At 28.8% G+C, this 18,094-nt stretch overlaps 1 protein-coding gene across 2 annotated transcripts; it reads left to right on the top strand.

Moving 5' to 3' along the window:
- Window positions 1-12,053: 12,053 nt before the first annotated feature.
- Window positions 12,054-17,419, top strand: LOC114189859 (long chain acyl-CoA synthetase 1-like). Of its 2 annotated transcripts, none has more exons than XM_028078575.1 (20): window positions 12,054-12,240; window positions 12,847-13,012; window positions 13,211-13,274; window positions 13,357-13,446; window positions 13,532-13,588; window positions 13,692-13,740; window positions 13,993-14,069; window positions 14,193-14,232; window positions 14,320-14,414; window positions 14,702-14,869; window positions 14,956-15,066; window positions 15,187-15,274; window positions 15,474-15,540; window positions 15,602-15,677; window positions 15,816-15,933; window positions 16,056-16,301; window positions 16,387-16,526; window positions 16,623-16,805; window positions 16,939-17,058; window positions 17,133-17,419. In XM_028078575.1, exons 2-20 carry the CDS (start codon window positions 12,867-12,869, stop codon window positions 17,184-17,186), a joined length of 1,989 nt encoding a protein of 662 aa, XP_027934376.1. In that variant the 5' UTR covers window positions 12,054-12,240; window positions 12,847-12,866; the 3' UTR covers window positions 17,187-17,419. The 2 variants fall into 2 exon arrangements, with proteins under 2 accessions (XP_027934376.1, XP_027934377.1); XM_028078576.1 differs by having other exon boundaries at window positions 12,111-12,245; window positions 12,854-13,012.
- Window positions 17,420-18,094: the final 675 nt, after the last annotated feature.

The following is an 18,094-nucleotide window of genomic DNA, read 5'->3' as shown; positions in this document are numbered from 1 at the left end:
TTTCACTAATATAATATGAAGATTATAATAAGGTCAAACCATATGTATTTCAATATTAAAATATTGGAATCAAATATATGATAAATGAAAAACAAAAGTTGAATAAATGACTAAGTAAAAAAACATGTACTTGGTACCTTTTAAAGTTTTTCAAAGATTTTTTTATAAATGACATTTGTAATTGTATTTTTGACATTGTTATCATCATCCAAAATGAGTATTTTTAATTTTTTTTATTTTTAATTTTTTTTTTCATTCTTGATACTGCAACATATAATTGTTCATGTGTAAAATTAGAATCATAAGATAAAGTCCAACTTTACATAAGGTTGTCCTTAATCTTGTTTATTGTCATTACAAAATATAAATATATAGGAAATTGTCTTCGGTGAAACTTAAAAACAATCTTGAATCACCAAGTTTACTTATATCTTGATTTATATTTGATTATTTTACAATCAAACATTAGTATTTAAAAGTAGTAATTTCCTATCATTCAAGTCTGAAAAGTATATAATCTTAAAAGAGAAAAAAAAAACTAGAAGTAGTAGTTTGTTGCCTTAATTTCTTGTTGGAATATTTCGATTAAAGTTAATCAGGTAAAACATTTAATATCATGTTAATTCTTAGGATTTAGTTATTTATTGACATTTTAATTCGTGAATTTAATAATTTATTATATTTCAAAAATAAGAAAAATAAACAATGTGTTAAATAGAGAGCTTTTAGTGATATAATTAAAGCGAAAGAAACTATATTTTCTGAAATGGTTTTTAAGTCTTAATTCATCCAAAGTCTTATCTTATAGTTAATTACAGTTTTCAGATCTAAAGTATTTCTTTCTTAGTTTGTTTGTTAGTTTTTCCTTTTGTGAGTTGCTCTTTGAAAGTTACACTGAATATTTCAGAAATACTGTTTATTCACATAAGCCAGCTGGGCAAGAGTGGCATTTGGTGGTATGAACTAAATGAATACTCTCTCCCTTCATTTATAGACTTATAGTGGTCAATTTTATTTGCAGGAATTAAGAAACACAATAAATTTTGTTCATTATTGCAAGCCGATTGGGTCATCCGGGCAAAAGGATAAAACTCTATTTGACATCGGATTTAGTATTAATGAAGGTTGAATGGTAAGGTAAAATTTGGAAATGTTGATATTTGAAGGTTAAAATATTTGTTTGGTTCTAATTTTGGTTTAGTTTTGTTATTTTAGTTATAATATTATTTGTTATTCAAATAGGTTTTAATTGTTGTTAATTTTGTTTAATTTGAATTTTATATTAATATTATTTAAATAATTAACGGTAACGATCACGTGTCATTTTGTGCAATTTTTTTTTTAATTTTTGAATTTTTTTAAATTTTTTTATAAAATATTCACTTATCAATCCAACAATGTGTCACGTGTCATGTTTAATATCTTATATTCAATTTGATCCTATATTTTTTATTTATTTAATTTAGTCTTATTTTTTTAAAAATAGAACAATTTTGTCCCTTTTCAAATTAAGACCAAATTTAATTTTTATATAAATGTTATAATGATGTTTTTAATAAAATTCATATTTTTATTAAATATTTTGGTTTAGGGTTACAATTAGTTTTAAATTAGAATGAAAATTCTAAAACTGAGGACTAATTTTAAAATTATATATATATATGGTGTTAGTTGTCATCCTTCAAATTTTCGTTCTAATTTTAAAATAATAATAACCTTCAACAAAAAATATTTAATAAAGATGTGAATTTTAATAAAATTATCATTATAAGTTTTATATTAAAATTAAATTTGGTATCAATTTCGGGATAGATAAAATAGTTTAATTTTAAACAAAATTTGAACTAAATTAGACAAAAATAACGAATATAGTGACTAATTTGAATATAAAACATTAACTTGACATAGTATTAGATTGACACATAGACATTTTTTTAAAATTAAAAAAATAAAAAAAGACACAAAGTTACATGTAGCGGTTACTGTTCACTAGTCTTAATTATTTATATGGCGTTAGCATAAAAAATGACCAAATTTAACAAAATTGATGAAAATTAAGATCTATTTAAACAAAAAACAATATTTGGACTACAATGACAAAATTGAACAAAATTTTGAACAAAAAAGGTATTAAAACCTTATTTAAATGATGATTATAAATTTAATAAATGTATTAAAGAGAGAATATCATTGAAGAGAAACTTTAGTGAAAAGTTTGGAAGACTCGAAAAAGACTTTATAATAAAACAAAGAGATGAGAATTAGATATTTCACATCTTTGAATATTCACTAATCGGAATATTATTTTTTAATTAAAATAATTATAATAAATAATTTTTCATTTTCTTATTTTACTCATTTTTCTATCTAAAGCACTAAATACTAATGTAAAATTTATTTAAAAATTAGAAAATGTATAAGGTATAATAAAATAAAAACAATTTTTTTATTGAAATAGATAAAAATAATTGAAAAGTAATAAATAATTTTATTCTCAATAGATAAAGTAAGTATTTTCAGCCTTCAATATCGACCAATTTAATTAAGGCTTGTCGCACACCCACCCACAGTACAACTTTAATATGTCATAAAGCCATATTTCCTGAGAAAACTGGTACAGTGGTTAAAATGTAATATATCTTAGTATTGGCAGCTGGGGAAATTCAAATAATTTTTATTAAAAACATGATTTTATTCGAAATATATGATTAATTTAATATTTACTTCTTAAAATAATAATTAAGGGGAAATTATAAAGTTACATCTTGGTTAGTCATTCTCCATCTTACCTTCATGTAGAAAAGTGCTTTTCGATATACGAAATTCCAAGACCATATTTGTAGAACGATTATAAGTGTGAAGAGGGAAAGAAAAAGTCAAAAACACCGTGATGTACAGTGGTCAAATAAAGTGATAAGAGAGGGACGTCATTTTGTTGAAAAGAAACTTTGATGATAAGAGAATGTGTCAAATATAGCTTTGGCATAATTTCGCGAAATAGATTGAATATGTCATAAAAAAAATGGTTTTTTTCCCAAAGTGGTGCAATTATTTTTCTAATTTTCCAAAATGGTGCAGATTTTTTTTTAATTCCCGACAGAGGTAAGTCGCGAGAAGATGGAGCGACTTCATCTTAAAGAAGTCGTGCCAAATTAAGACGACTTTGATTAATTTGAGCTGAAATCGTCTCAAATTGTAGAGACTTTAATATTTTTCATGAAGTCGTACCAAACGGAGACGATTTCACTTAAATTAATTACGAGAATAATCAAAGTCGTCCTATAATGGGACGACTTCATAACAAGGAAAGTCTTGCCATATTGGCACGACTTCAGTAATGGGTTTTTAGAAAGTCTTCCCATAATGGCACGACTTCAGTATTAGGGTTTTAAGAAAGTCTTGCCATATTGGCACGACTTTAATATTGGGTTATTAAGAAAGTCTTGCTATAATGGCACGACTTCAGTATTAGGTTTTCAAGAAAGTCTTGCCATTATGGCACGACTTTAGTGTTTTCGGTATAAAGAAAGTCTGATCATAATGGCACGACTTCATAGTTGTAAGTGATTAACGAGAAAAAGTTAAATTGAAAAGAGAAAAAATATTGAATAATGATAAAATTAAATTGAATAAAAAAGTTAAAATTTGTATTGTACCGAGATATAAAAAAGTAAAGAAAAGAAAAAAGAGAGTTTTTTAATAACAAATATATAAGATCCAATAATTTTTTAGTTGATATTTGTTAAAATAAAAGTGAACAACAAAGTTGGTAAGCCAAAGGTTGCTGCACTAATTGATATTGAGGTCTCTCCAGTTTGTCGGGCGGTAGTCCCTCTTATCTGTTTTGCAACCGTGGAATTTCATCAGGCTGATCGGGTCATGTGACAATTTGGATTTCGCCAAAATATTCCAACTAACCCTTTGAATTTGAATTAGCTTCACAAAGAAGATATGAGAGGTAGAACAGAAAGAAATTGGCCTCAATACCATGCCGCATGGATAGCAATGTGGAACGATCGCTATAATCGTCTAATTGAGGGTATTAACTTCACTGGCAATGGCCACTTGCGTGACACCACAACATATATGGAGTGGTACATCAACCATGTTATTCGTTATATTTCGCCTCTGCAATCATCATCCGACGATGATGTAAGTCACCTCACTTGAACAATTTAGTTGAAATTTTTTATCATCTTAACTTAATATTTTAATTTTATATTACAGTACGATATGCCACAAGAGTCTACCCAACCTCCACCACACACTCCTTATCAGCGTGTTGGGTCTTCTTCATATGTTCAACAACCTCAATACCAGTCGTTTGGTCAACCGGGTTTTCAACCACTTCCTTTTCCACCATACTTGGATGCATCACAACCAATGTCTTCACATACTCCATTCCAGCAAGTTTCATACACATACAACATGTTTCCTCAACAACCAGACACTTTTTCTGGTCCTACACAAAATGTCTTTGCAACTTCTTCGTCAACACCTCCGTCTGCATATCCCACATCCTTCCAGCAATATTATCGACCTACAATGCCGCCACAAATGGTGGAAGATATAAACCAAAGACAACAACATGAAGATAATGATGATGACGATCCAGTTCAGAGCCCTCAATTAAGACCTAGACGACACCGAAGAAGACCTCCTTGTGGCACAGGCTCTCATAGATAACTTTGATGCCCTATAACAAACCAAAACATCATAAAATTTTTAATTACTTATATGCATTATTATTTAATTAATTAATATGACTAAAAAATATTTAATTTTTATTCGAACTAAAGTCGTCCTAATATGGTACGACTTCTTCTTTATCAATACAACACTGAAGTCTCTCCAATATGGGACGACTTTTTCATTAACAATTTAATACTGAAGTCTTCCCATATTGACACGACTTTGCTTAAAATGTTAATTAAAGTCGTCTCAATATGGCACGACTTCTTCATAACACAAAAGTCTCTCCATGTTGGCACGACTTCAAGTCATTTTAATTAAAATCGCCTCGTTTTGGCACGACTTCTTCACATTGAAATCGCATCGTCTTGGCACGACTTACCCTTTGCTGGAATTTTAAAAAAATTTGCACCATTTCAGGAAATACATAATTAAATTGCACCAGTTTGGGAAAAAAACCAAAAAAAATAGTGTTGAATAAGAGATTGAAGAAAGTCGAAAGATAGTCGAAAGAGAAATTTCTTTAAGTTTGGCTCCAATAATAATTAAGCATTTTTTAATTAACTTTTAAAAACTTTTGACAAATCTCTCTCATAAAATCTATTGATGGTATTAAAATTTAATTTGTCTTGATATTTCAGTTTGAACCTATATAAATGATCTATAAGTCATGCAATCATGTATAATTGATAAAAGATACTACAAGAAAAATCTTCAGATACTCATCATAGAAAAAAAATATACTGATGGGGAGAAATTCTGATTATAAAATATAAGTTTAAGTTTGAGTTAAAAAAAGAAAATAATTTTTTAACTACTAAATTTTGATAATTTTCTCTCACAACTTTAGGTGACATCTTTTAAGTTGTTTACTAATTTTCTATTTTATTATTTTTAATATTTTAAAATTATTTAAAAAATGACACTTTATGTTATAAAAAAAATTGTTAAAATTTAATAGTTAAAATATTATTGTTCTTAAAAAAAAGTTGAATGAACTACATTAACACGTGAGTTCAATAATTAATGAAAAAGAATTTTATAAAATGTGTGTATAGAAAAGAGAGAAGAATTTCTTAAAGTTGAACATCAAAACATGCTTAGGCACAGAAAAAAGTAGAAAATAGTTGTTGTGAGTTCAATATTGAATATATATTTTTATCTTTCACGAAAATCTACTCTGACTTGCATATTAATGGCTCGCACGGAAGATGACAGCAATAGCGTAAATAAATGATTTCTGATGAATTGGTGCATTCTATCTATCCACTCCGCTTGGGACAGCGGAAAGAGACGAAAACGGAACGGAAGGCAATTTAAAAAATGTTTATAAAAAAATTATTTTTCCTTTTCCGTTATTTACAAAGAAAAAAAAAAGTAGTTGAGTAAAAATAGATATATTATTATAAATAATTATAATATTTTAAGTTAAATATATTTTGAATTTCTAAACTTTCAGATTTTAATATTTTAATTCTCAAATTAAAAAAAAATGAATAAATATATATTTTTAACTTAATCATGTCAATTATCTTTCTATATGTTAAACAGTTTTAGAAACATTAAATATTGTTTAACACGTCGAAAAAATATAACTGAGCTAGAATAATTATATTTGAATTTTTGTTTTATAGTTTTTCGAAACTAAAAATATATTTAATATATTATTCATTTTTTTCACATTAGAGTATATAATGAGATAATATAGTAATATTCTTTCCTTAGGAAAATAATAAAATTAAGAAGATATTATAAAAAACTATAAATATATGATTAGACTAAGTGGTGAAATAAAGAAAAATATTATCTTAATCCGATAGATAGAATAACAATGTAACATCTTTATAAATTGTTTAATGTCGATTTTCGATTATAAACTAATATATCATAAATTTTTTAAATTTTTTCCATTGTAGAAAGTTATATCTAACATATTATCTCAAATATGTAAAACATGATAATTTACACTAATGATTTGTACTAATATTCTAACGTGATAATTTTAATATTTATTCTTGATATTTAAAAAACTTGTTAAAGAAAATTAATAATATAAAAATAATAATAATATCATTTAATTGTGAATTGTCATATAATAATGACTCTCAGTCGCTATTATTTTATTGTGTTAAATTTTATGTGTTCAAAATTAAATATTTTTAAACAATTTAAATCTCAAGGTAATTTTTGTATGTTATGATATTAATTCTTTAAAATTTTATTAAAATTGTAAAGTATTATTTCAATTTTTAAAGCATGTAATAAAAGTGCTAATTTAACCATTAAAAGAATGTAAACTTAATATAATTCATTAATTGTATACAAATAACAAAGATATTGTTTTATAAGTTTTTGTGGAACTATTAATGATGGAAGACGGGTAGGAAAAGGAATTGATGTAAGATTCAAAATATTTTAATAAATAAATTTTAAAGTAAATAGGAAATGAAGTCTATGAATAAGAATTAGACGCTCATTTATCAGTTTATTATAAAAATTTTCTTTCTTTGCATTCTGACTTCAACAAAACACAATTTTGACTGTAGATTTCTTCTCAAACTAAGGTTTGTGGAGTTAAACTAATATAAAATGTTTTGAATTGATCAAAGTTTGGTATTGATATATATAATCAATGTTATCCAAGTTTTTTTTATGGTCTTCATGGTGGATCTAAATATATCACTTATATATATATATATATATATATATATATATATATATATATGTGTGTGTGTGTATGTATGTGTGGTTTGATCATGGATGAGTGGTTGCATGATCCTAATGAGTGATGCAAGGATATATAGGGTAGTATCACGTCATAGGTTGTTGTAATAAACACAAAAATCACATTAATAGAAGTATTTTGATTTTGGATAATGATATTTTGATCTACTTTTATCCTATTATTTCAATCACCATTTAAATTATCATATCGGACCACTACAAAAATTAAAATAGATAACTAAATGGTAATTGGAGTGATGAATTAAAAGTAAGTCAAAAAAATGGGTTAAAATATCACTATCTTTCGAATTTATTGTATTCTAGTCACAAAAAAGGTTTCAAGTAATGTGAAGCTAATAGATTCTTACATTTGGCTTTTGGTAGCATGTGTCAATGAATGCCTTGTGTCACTTTAGCATCGAGAACATAGACCAAATAAAGTTTGGTGGGTTTAGGGTATGTTAAGTGTTAGCCTATGGTCACAACTAAGGAAAAAAGTTATCAATAAATTATTACTCAATAAAATTATGAACAACTAAAAACTTACTAATAAAACATATGCCGATAAATTTTATCAATGGATAGAAAAAATAGTTGGTAATTATCAGTGGCAAAAATTTGTAGGTAATTATTTGTAGTTGGTGAATTACTAACAAATTTTGTTCATCAATAAAATTTGTTGGTAAATATTGCAATTTCATCTTCTCCTTCATCCAGCTTCTATTTTTTTTTTCCTTTTCTTCTTCTTCTTCTTCCTTTTCTTCGTCTTCTACCTCTCCTCCTCCTTCAACGTCATTATCGTCACTACCATTTTCATCGTGGTCACTATTGAGTCTCTCATCATTGTTGTCACCGTTGAGTTTGTCGTTGTTGTTGCCTATTTTCGCCTTCAACTCCTCTTTTTCCTCTTTTTTTCCCTTTCTTCTTGTTTTCCTCGTCCTTCTCCTTCATTTTTGTTGTTGCCACTTTCGCCTCTATTGTTGCCACTACCTCCTCTTGCTTATCCTCTTCCTCATTTTCTCCTCATCCATTTCTTCTATTTTTCTTATCCATCTCTAATTAATTTCTAACACATATTCCGTCAAATTTGGTAGGAAAATTGATGCTCATTTTACCACAAAAATTAAAAAAAGTTGAATTATCTACCAATTTACTAGTAGATTTAGAAAAATAACACTATTGACATATTTAAGAAAAAAAATCTTTCATAAATATATTTACCGATGATTTTTACCACGACATTATCAAACCCTAAAGTTGGGACTTTAGAATCCATTTTATCGACATCTACATATAAAAATATTCGTCAATAATAAACATTATATATTATCGGTGAATATTTTTATCAATAACAAAATTATAACTAAATGACAAATACTACCAATAAATTTTACCGACGAATCCATTACCATTAAAAATTTGTCGATAAGTAAAATTCTAAAATCCATCGATAAAATTTGTTAATAAATTTTATTTTTAAAATAATTCTTTTTTACCATAAATTTAACATTTTCTTGTTGAGTCGAGCTGATTTATCATGATTATTTAGAATATTTTGAGTGTAAGAATGAAAAAATATATTATGTAATGAAAAAATATACAATCAAGATCATTTTGAGATGAAAAGAAAACTGAGTATTTGAGTAAACTTTTGAACAACTAAAATAATTAATAGAGAATGAAAGATTATAGAGTGAAAAAGAATTACTTAAATAAAATGAAATATAAAAAAGAAAAGAACCCAATGTAACAGTACATAAAAGGTTTTTTTTTTATGATTGAGTAAATTAAAAGTGTTTTAATAATTTAAAACAATAATATATATATATATATATATATATATATATATATATATATATATATATATATATATATATATATATATATATATATATATATTTAAACTGAAGCAAAGCAAAATAGGAAAATACATATATTATCTTGTGTAATAAAAGAATCATATATTATTTATATCCATTGACATATTCAACGAGTATCACTCATTAAAGTGAGGACAAATTTTGACATTTTGTATCCGAACTAATTTATTTGTTTCCCCTGTTATACAAGTTAAGGTTGATGAATTAGCTTCGAAAGTTGATTTTCCACAACACACTGTGACTTCGCCCATCCCTTTTTTCATTTGGCTCCATATTTTACCCATCAAAATTAATTGCAACAAACTGCTTCACCAAAGAATTGTGAATTAGTTTATCTAACCCATCCACATATTTATGGACTTGCATATAAGCTAAAACATAAATAAACATTCCAGAATATCACTGACAACTTTTCAGTTTCAAATCTCAGTCTCCAAGTAAAATAATGTGATCCATTAAAGACAATACTTGAAAATTATTATTTTTTATTTCCTACAAATAAACAGGAAAATATATTGTGAAAAAACAAGTAGTTAAATTAAAATAGAAAATACAATCTATTATACTTTAATAAGTGGATAAGAAAAAACAAATAAAAATAATTTATAACTGATAACATTGGTAGAGTGATGAATGAGGTCAGTTATGAGCCTCTCTGTATTGTCAGCCTAACATATTTGATGAGTTGTTTATTGGTCTGTCTGCATTTTCATCCTAGTGATGGCTGATGAGCAGGTATGAGCTGAGGTCACACTTCAATATGATTTACATAGATGGATATTGTAGCAAATTTAGACTATTTTAAATAAAAAACATTAGTACTATTTGTGTGCAACCGAGAAATATATATTTTTTTTTCGAAGAAATTACAAACATAAAGGGAATTGAAAAAATTATAAAATAAAAGTCTAAAGCAAAATGTTATAAAAAGCTGCTTCCTTTATAGGAATGTAAAAAAAAAAAATCCATATTCACAAATATACGTGCATAAAACCTCCCACGAATAAGAAACAAATATTAAAAATAGATACTTAATCTGTGCGTACGAGTATTTTTTATACTCACATGTTAACGAGGGCAGATACGAGTATCATAATATCCGTACCCGTTAAAGTTTAATTCATAAAAATACCCTTATATATATATATATATATATATATATATATATATATATATATATTAAAAAATATTCTGACCTAATTTTTTCTAAGTTGCACATCTTGTCTTATGTCTTCATTCTTCTAACTTTGAATTGGTACGTTGTCTTCTTCCAAGTATACCCATTGACATTCTTCTCTTTCCTTTCTTTGAAATTGGACATATACATCAACCCTTATATAGACCATGACGATTATGGTATGCTTGTTGTCAAATGATGGAATCAAAATAAGAATACTTGACATGTGACAATTGAGGTTTATTATTTGTTTATTTGTGAGGAATCAATCAGAGAAAATAAGCTGGTTGATCAAATCATTAATTAAAGAATTTTCATTGTGTTGAAAGTTATTTTATATTTACTTTTATAATTATTTGGACTTGTATAAACTTGAGTTTATTTGAACTTTATTTAAAATTTATGACAGTGATGTATTTTATTTTATTTTATTTGAACTTATGATTAAATATTTATTTTTAAAATAATTTTATAAATACCTGTTGGTACCCGTGAATACCCATATAGATATAAAAAAAATAGACGGGTACCTGCATAACAAATACCCAATGGATATGTGTACGGATACAAAACAAATATTTATCCAACGAGTAGGATACATGTGAGCTACTACCTACTCTACCCGCCCGTTGACATTCCTATTCATTCTTGATTGATTGTTTTATCTTTCTTTTTGGGTAATTGTGTTTTTCCATTTAAGTGATCCCATAATTTTTTTCTTTTTACATATATTGAAATTTTTAATCAAAATAATTATTTCATCAAAGCGAACACAAAAATTATCTTTTTAAAGTAGTCATGGTAACCATAAAAAATACGAACAATAACGTTATTGGAGCATAAAACAAAAAGTCTGAAACTACGACAAAAACTGCGAACAAAACATTAACAAAGAGTCGCAACCAACAAAGAGCAAGAACCACCAATTAGGACAACGAAACGGGATCTATGTCATAAAAAATAATATAAATTTAGGAAGTACAAATCAATTTTTATTCTTAAAAAATTATATCAAAATTAATTCATAATTACAAAATATCCTCTAAAATTAGAAGAGAAAATCAATGTATTGATTGCTCTCAGAAAAACATATCGAAATATTGTTGGAGAAAAATTAATTTTTGATTGACAAAATTAATGTTGGAATAGCGGAATCAGAACGGAATTGTTTCTGGAAAATCAGAATCTACCGTTCAGTTATTAGTAAAGGAACCGAACAGAAGTTGGTGACCAAAAAAGTTGGTGACCACTATTTTTTCTTTCTACTTGTTTGGGATCAAAGAAAGGTGATACAATGTGTTTTTCTAAGATAAAATATTAAATTGTATTTACTTTTACTTTTTTCTAGTTATCTTTTCACAGTAATATAAATTTTCTTATTTTGAATCTTTTTGTTTACTTTACTATTTTTTTAACCCTTTTTCTTTATTTTCTCTCATAAATCATAGGTGAGAAAGTTACTGCAACAACGAAAACATGGAAAAGGAGGGCATGATCACATGGAACAATTGAAGTTACTGTACGATATGGCTGCTGTTCAGTCTTCATTATTATTCGTTTCCAACCTTCAACTACCTCATTTACACTTGCAACTTGCACCTGCAACTCCTTTCTTGGCTATAAAATTCTCAACTTGGTTCTTCGCTAATATGTCTGCTCTCAACTTTGTTTCAACACAAGTTGCAGAGAAGCAGCGAGGTACACCCTATATAATCGGAAACTAGTCTCAGTTCCTACAACTTAGTACGCACACTCATCCACGCAAACGTCCGTACCTATCTCTAACCATCTTATCTTTCTTATGCCCTTACGTCGTTCACGTTTTGACTTTCCTGTAGCACACCCTTTTCAATTTTCTTCTCTCTGCCATTTTATTCTGATGTTATAATAATTTATAAACTATGATAATCGTGTTTGCAAAGACCCCTCTCACCTTCTCCTTCGTTCCCGGTGTCTTGGAGTCTTGTTTCTGGTGCTTGTTTTTCTGTATGTTTGACATGAAAAAACTGTTATGTTGTCTTGTTCTGCGATCCGGGACCACCTCTGCTAAAGTTCAACGAATAGTTAAGTTTCTTTTTGGTTGATGTGAAGTGCTTGATAAAACTTAGTCATAAACCATACTTAAATATTAGTTGGGGGATTGTGGATAAGTGAGAGTTGCTTCCGAACCATGCAATGTGTCTGGTTACTATTATTTTAATAATAAAAATGATGAAACCAAAGGAAAAACCTTCGTAGTACTTTTACGATTGACTTTTTCGGTGCCTGTCATTGACCGGATACTTGGATGACTTTAATGTGCTAATACACACAAGCAAATCAAGTTGAGGGAAACTGATGGTGGTTGATACACTTGTTTTGTGCCTTGTTCAGGTTTGATATAACAAAGGAGAATGAAGGCCTTTTCGGTTAAGGTTGAGGAAGGAAGAGAAGGGAAAAATGGTGACCTCTCTGTTGGTCCAGTGTACCGCAATTTCCTCTCCCAAAAAGAATTTCCTCCATTGGATCCTGATTTTTCTACGACTTGGGATATTTTCTGGTAATGGTTTTGGTACCTACAATTATTCAGCAGTTGCTATTAGATTATAATGATACTATATATGTTCTGTACTGAGCTTTTACCCATACAGTAATAATGTGGGGTCTATCAAATAACGACGTGATAAAAATTGAGATTTTGGTGGTTGATCAATGAATGATATTTTGATCATGGAAAACCTTTCTTTCATGGCTGCAGCGAGTCTGTCAAAAACTATCCCAACAACCCGATGCTGGGACGACGTAACATTGTTGATGGAAAGGTATCTTATGGAGATTTATTTTGTTATATAACTTTTTATGTGTCAAGAAAATAAGGTAATTGTTTTTGGATCATGTTAATAGTTTGGACCATATGTGTGGAGCACGTACAAGGAAGTTTATGATGAAGTTCTGCACATAAGTTCTGCTTTACGAGCATCTGGAGCCGAAGTTGTAAGTGCTTGTGAAAGGGTTTCCCTCATAATTTGTAAGCACAGTAGATCAGCAGTTTTCAAAGGGAATCTTTTTCATGTAACAGGGTCGTCGAATCGGAATTTATGGATCTAACTGCCCGGAATGGATTGTGGCAATGGAGGTTTGACATTTCTATAACCCTTGTCTCAAAGTTTTATGTCTTTGTTCTTTCTATGACACTGTATATCATACCATGATTCATAATTATGTCTTAATTGGTGTAGGCTTGTTCTGCTCAAAGCTTAATTTGTGTGCCTCTCTACGACACCCTTGGTGAGTTTTCTCAAATAAAGTTGTATCCCCCACTTCCCCTCTCTCTCTCCTTTGTTGTATTGTAATTAAGAGCCATGACAAAAATATGATCCTAATGAAATTTTAAGACTTTTTATTCATTTTACATATTTTAGTAAACAGTTTGATACTCATTTTCTTTACTAGTGCAACTCTATTTTCTGGTTTAAATGAAAAAAAGAAGCAACATTCAAACCTTAAGTCTTTTTTTTTATATATATATTTTTAATGCAGGACCTGGTGCTGTAAACTATATCATAGATCATGCAGAAATAGATGTTGTGTTCGTCCAGGATAAGAAGGTTAAAGAGGTAAGCAATAACGATAGTTAACAAAAAAATTAATGTTCCACTTCAGAATTTTTTATATATCAGGGATTCAGATCTAGCTGCAGTTTATAGGCTCTTACTTCTGAGTAAATATACCATTTGCAGGTTTTAAATCCCGAATGTAAATCCTCAAAGCGACTTAAAGGTAGACTTCCGTTTTACATTTCAGTAGTTCTTTGGTAGAATTACCAGAATGATTAAATGAATTAAACTAAATTTGATTATGGTACAGCCATTGTGTGCTTCACTACATTAACACAGGAAGAGAAAGATAAGGCTTCTGCTATTGGAATTAAGCCATATTCCTGGGATGAGTTCTCAAACTTGGTTAGTTTGCAGAGAACTAGTTCTTACTTTTTTCTACTTTTGAGATGCAATCATGGAATCTATTTTGCTTTAAAGCTTAGATACCACACTTTATAAAAGTTATTCACACAGGAAAAATGGGTTATCTTTTCCTTTTATAAAGGTGGTGTGTTACAATAACTTTGGTCTTCAATGAAAATAAAAATGCAATACCAAGATTGCAGAAACTTTAATATAAAGTGTTTGTGTGCTATTCCTGTGATTCTTGGTACTGCAGTGGCTAACAAGATGAAGTTATCATCTTTCAGGGAAAAGAAAACCCGAAAAGTACTTTTCCTCCTCAGGCTCATGACATCTGCACAATAATGTACACTAGTGGGACAAGTGGAGACCCTAAAGGAGTTGTTTTAACATACGAAAACGCAATGGCTTTAGTAAGAGGAATGGATATTTTCATGGAACAATTTGAAGATAAGGTAAATCAGATACTTTATCCATTACCAAATGGATATGGTACCATTTTTTCTTTTAGAAAAAGTGACACGAATTTTAATTTGAACAGATGACTGTGAATGATGTGTACTTGTCATTCCTACCTTTGGCTCATATCCTTGATCGAACAATTGAGGAGTACTTTTTCCGTAAGGGTGCATCTGTGGGTTACTATCATGGGGTAATTTTGTTCAACAATATATTCATAATTTGGATTTGGTTGGTGACATGACATTGACAATGTTAATGATTTTTCTATGTTTCATACCGTGTTTTTAAATTTGATGAATTGTTTTTTAAGGATCTGAATGCGTTGAGGGATGATTTAATGGAGTTAAAGCCAACACTGTTTGCTGGTGTCCCACGGGTTTTTGAGAAGGTCTATGAAGGCAAGGCCACACTTCCCAAAATTAAATACATAATGAAACTTAGAGATTATAATATTTTATATACATCAGATATTATTAATAGACTCTTATCTATTTATATTACTGAAAATGTTATTAAGTAATCCAAAACTCTTATCTATTTATAGTCTCACTAACTTTAAAATTTTCATGATAATTTATCCAAGAATATCTGTTTCAGGTATCAAGAAAGCAGTGGAAGAACTTAATCCAATTAGGAGGACAGTTTTCGGCATGCTCTACAACTAGTAAGTTAGAATCTTGTACCCTATCTTTATCCATTTAATTCACATTTATCTTCAAATGCAGCAAACTTGGTTGGATGAAAAAGGGATATAAGCAAAGAGAAGCATCACGTTTGGCAGATCTATTAGCCTTCAGAAAGGTTGTATGAGATAATCTCTTACTTAACTAAAAACCTGTATTTATTTTCATAAAAGGACAATAGATGTAACCTTTCATAGTATTTTTTACTTGAAATTTGAGTTCTCTTACGTATGGGTAAAAAATTTCTCCATTTTAGGTCAAAGCCAGGCTTGGTGGTCGTGTTCGACTAATAATCTCTGGTGGAGCAGCACTGAGCCCCGAGGTGGAAGAGTTCTTGCGTGTCACTACTTGTGCCTTTGTATGCCAAGGCTATGGTAATTAAAAATCTAATTCAACTGTTAAAAGAATGTCACTGATTGAAAAATGATTTATATAGTTTTGATGAAAAAATGTTTATGTTAAGACAAGACAGCATGTGACAGAATGGTTAATCCAGGTTTGACAGAAACATGTGGACCAACAACTCTTGGTTTTCCTGATGAAATGTGTATGGTTGGTACTGTTGGAGCTGTATCAATATACAATGAAATAAGGCTGGTGGAGGTTCCAGAGATGGGATACAACCCTCTTGAAACTCCTCCATGTGGTGAAATATGTGTAAGAGGGAAAACTGTGTTCAGTGGTTACTACAAAAATCCAGAGTTAACAAGGGAAGCTATTATAGATGGATGGTTTCACACAGGTAATTAATTCAGTTCTCATTTTCTGCATAAGAAGTGAGTTTGTGGGAATCTGTTGTAGAGTCTGAAATTTTCCTGTATCCTCAGGGGACATAGGAGAAATGCTTCCCAATGGAGTAATAAAGATTATTGACAGGAAGAAGAATCTTATCAAACTCACACAAGGAGAGTATATAGCACTAGAGCATCTAGAAAATGTTTATGGAATCACTCCTATAGTTGAAGATGTAAGTATTTTCATGAGTTGAGTGGTGTTAAAAGGAAAAGTTTTTAGTTTTGGTTACTTTGTGATGTGATTCAGTTTATGTATGTTTTACTTTTAGATTTGGGTTTATGGGAATAGCTTGAAGTCAATGCTAGTTGCAGTAATAGTTCCTAATGAAGAAGTTGTGAACAAGTGGGCATATACAAATGGTCACATATCTTCTTTCCCCAAACTCTGTTCTCTTGACCAACTCAACAAATATGTGCTATCTGAGCTCAAATTGACAGCTGAGAGAAACAAGGTAACACTTTATTGCATTTGGAATGAAAAAACAACCTTTAAGTTCTACTTTATTTTTTGGACACTACATAAAATGCAAACTATGATTCTCTAATTGTGTTGTTTCCTCTTAAATTTGATTTTTTTCAAACTAGCTGAGGGGCTTTGAACATATAAAGGGGGTGATATTAGAGTCGCAGCCATTTGACATGGAAAGAGAATTGGTGACTGCAACACTGAAGAAGAAAAGAAACAAGTTGCTCAAGTATTATCAGGTAATCACATTTCTTCATTCATATTTCGGAATTGTAGTTCAGAAATACTCACTAAATTATTGATATTGTCACAGGTGGAAATAGATGAGCTATACCAAAATTTGACGAAAGAGAAGCAAAAAAATTAAGGATTTTGGCACGAATACGCTATTTAGTGGTTCCCTGAAGTAGTTGTTCCCCTTCTCAAACTCATCTATATAATCCTAAAAGCTTAGTGCTAATTTGTATTATTTAGCACTAGAGAGTGCTGCGCGTAGAGCAACTGGTGTGAATTTTTCTAATTTATTCAATTTTAGGGTGGGCACGTAGACTCTTTAATTTTTCAAATTCACGATTAAATATCTTACTTTTTTTATTTTTATTTTTACCTCTTAGACATATATATATATATATATATATATATATATATATATATATTTTGATCCCACTATTAAATTCGGACTTATATATTAATATAAAAATATAGAGAACTATTTATTATACAGCAATAACAGATATTATTTATTATTTTTTAAAAATTGTCGGGATTTTGAGTCTGGCACAGATCAGGCTAATGCGGTAAATTGATGGATGAAGCAACTTACTCCAATAGATACTATTTAAATTAGAATATTTAACTTCTTTCTTCTCGCGATTTTTTCTATTTTATCATTTTCTTTCTTTAATAGTGGTGGGTGTTTGTGAACGTTTTAAAGGCCACTTTTTTTTTTATCTAAACCGATGATTATAGTGTTGTGTGGTGGTGAACACTTTTATTTAATTACATTAGGATTTTTATGAATCAAAATGCATTATTGAAGTAAGTATTCTATATATTCATTGTGTTATTAAAATTGAAACTATAATTGATTGTGGAGAACTTAATCACAATAATGTATAAATGTTTTCATCGATGTTATATTTTTAATCTGTAGTTTTGTTTTGTTTTATTTTCCTATAATTTACCATTTTGTTTTCCATATTCACTTTGTTGAATAGATAAAAAGGGTATTTAAACAGTGGAAACGTATCATTCATGTTGTTGATGTGTCGCAGT

The sequence above is a fragment of the Vigna unguiculata genome, chromosome 7 (assembly GCF_004118075.2).
Source record: "Vigna unguiculata cultivar IT97K-499-35 chromosome 7, ASM411807v1, whole genome shotgun sequence".
Lineage (NCBI taxonomy): Eukaryota > Viridiplantae > Streptophyta > Magnoliopsida > Fabales > Fabaceae > Vigna > Vigna unguiculata.
Note: the sequence above shows the minus strand (reverse complement) of the source record. Positions and strands in the feature narration are given on the sequence as shown.

Coding starts and splice junctions, on each gene's coding strand:
- LOC114189859 (XM_028078575.1), top strand. CDS start 12,867: ATGAAGGCCTTTTCGGTTAAGGTTGAGGAAGGAAGAGAAGGGAAAAAT. Junction 15,934..16,055: donor CTTTGTATGCCAAGGCTATG/GTAATTAAAAAT, acceptor TGGTTAATCCAG/GTTTGACAGAAACATGTGGA. Junction 16,302..16,386: donor AGATGGATGGTTTCACACAG/GTAATTAATTCA, acceptor CTGTATCCTCAG/GGGACATAGGAGAAATGCTT.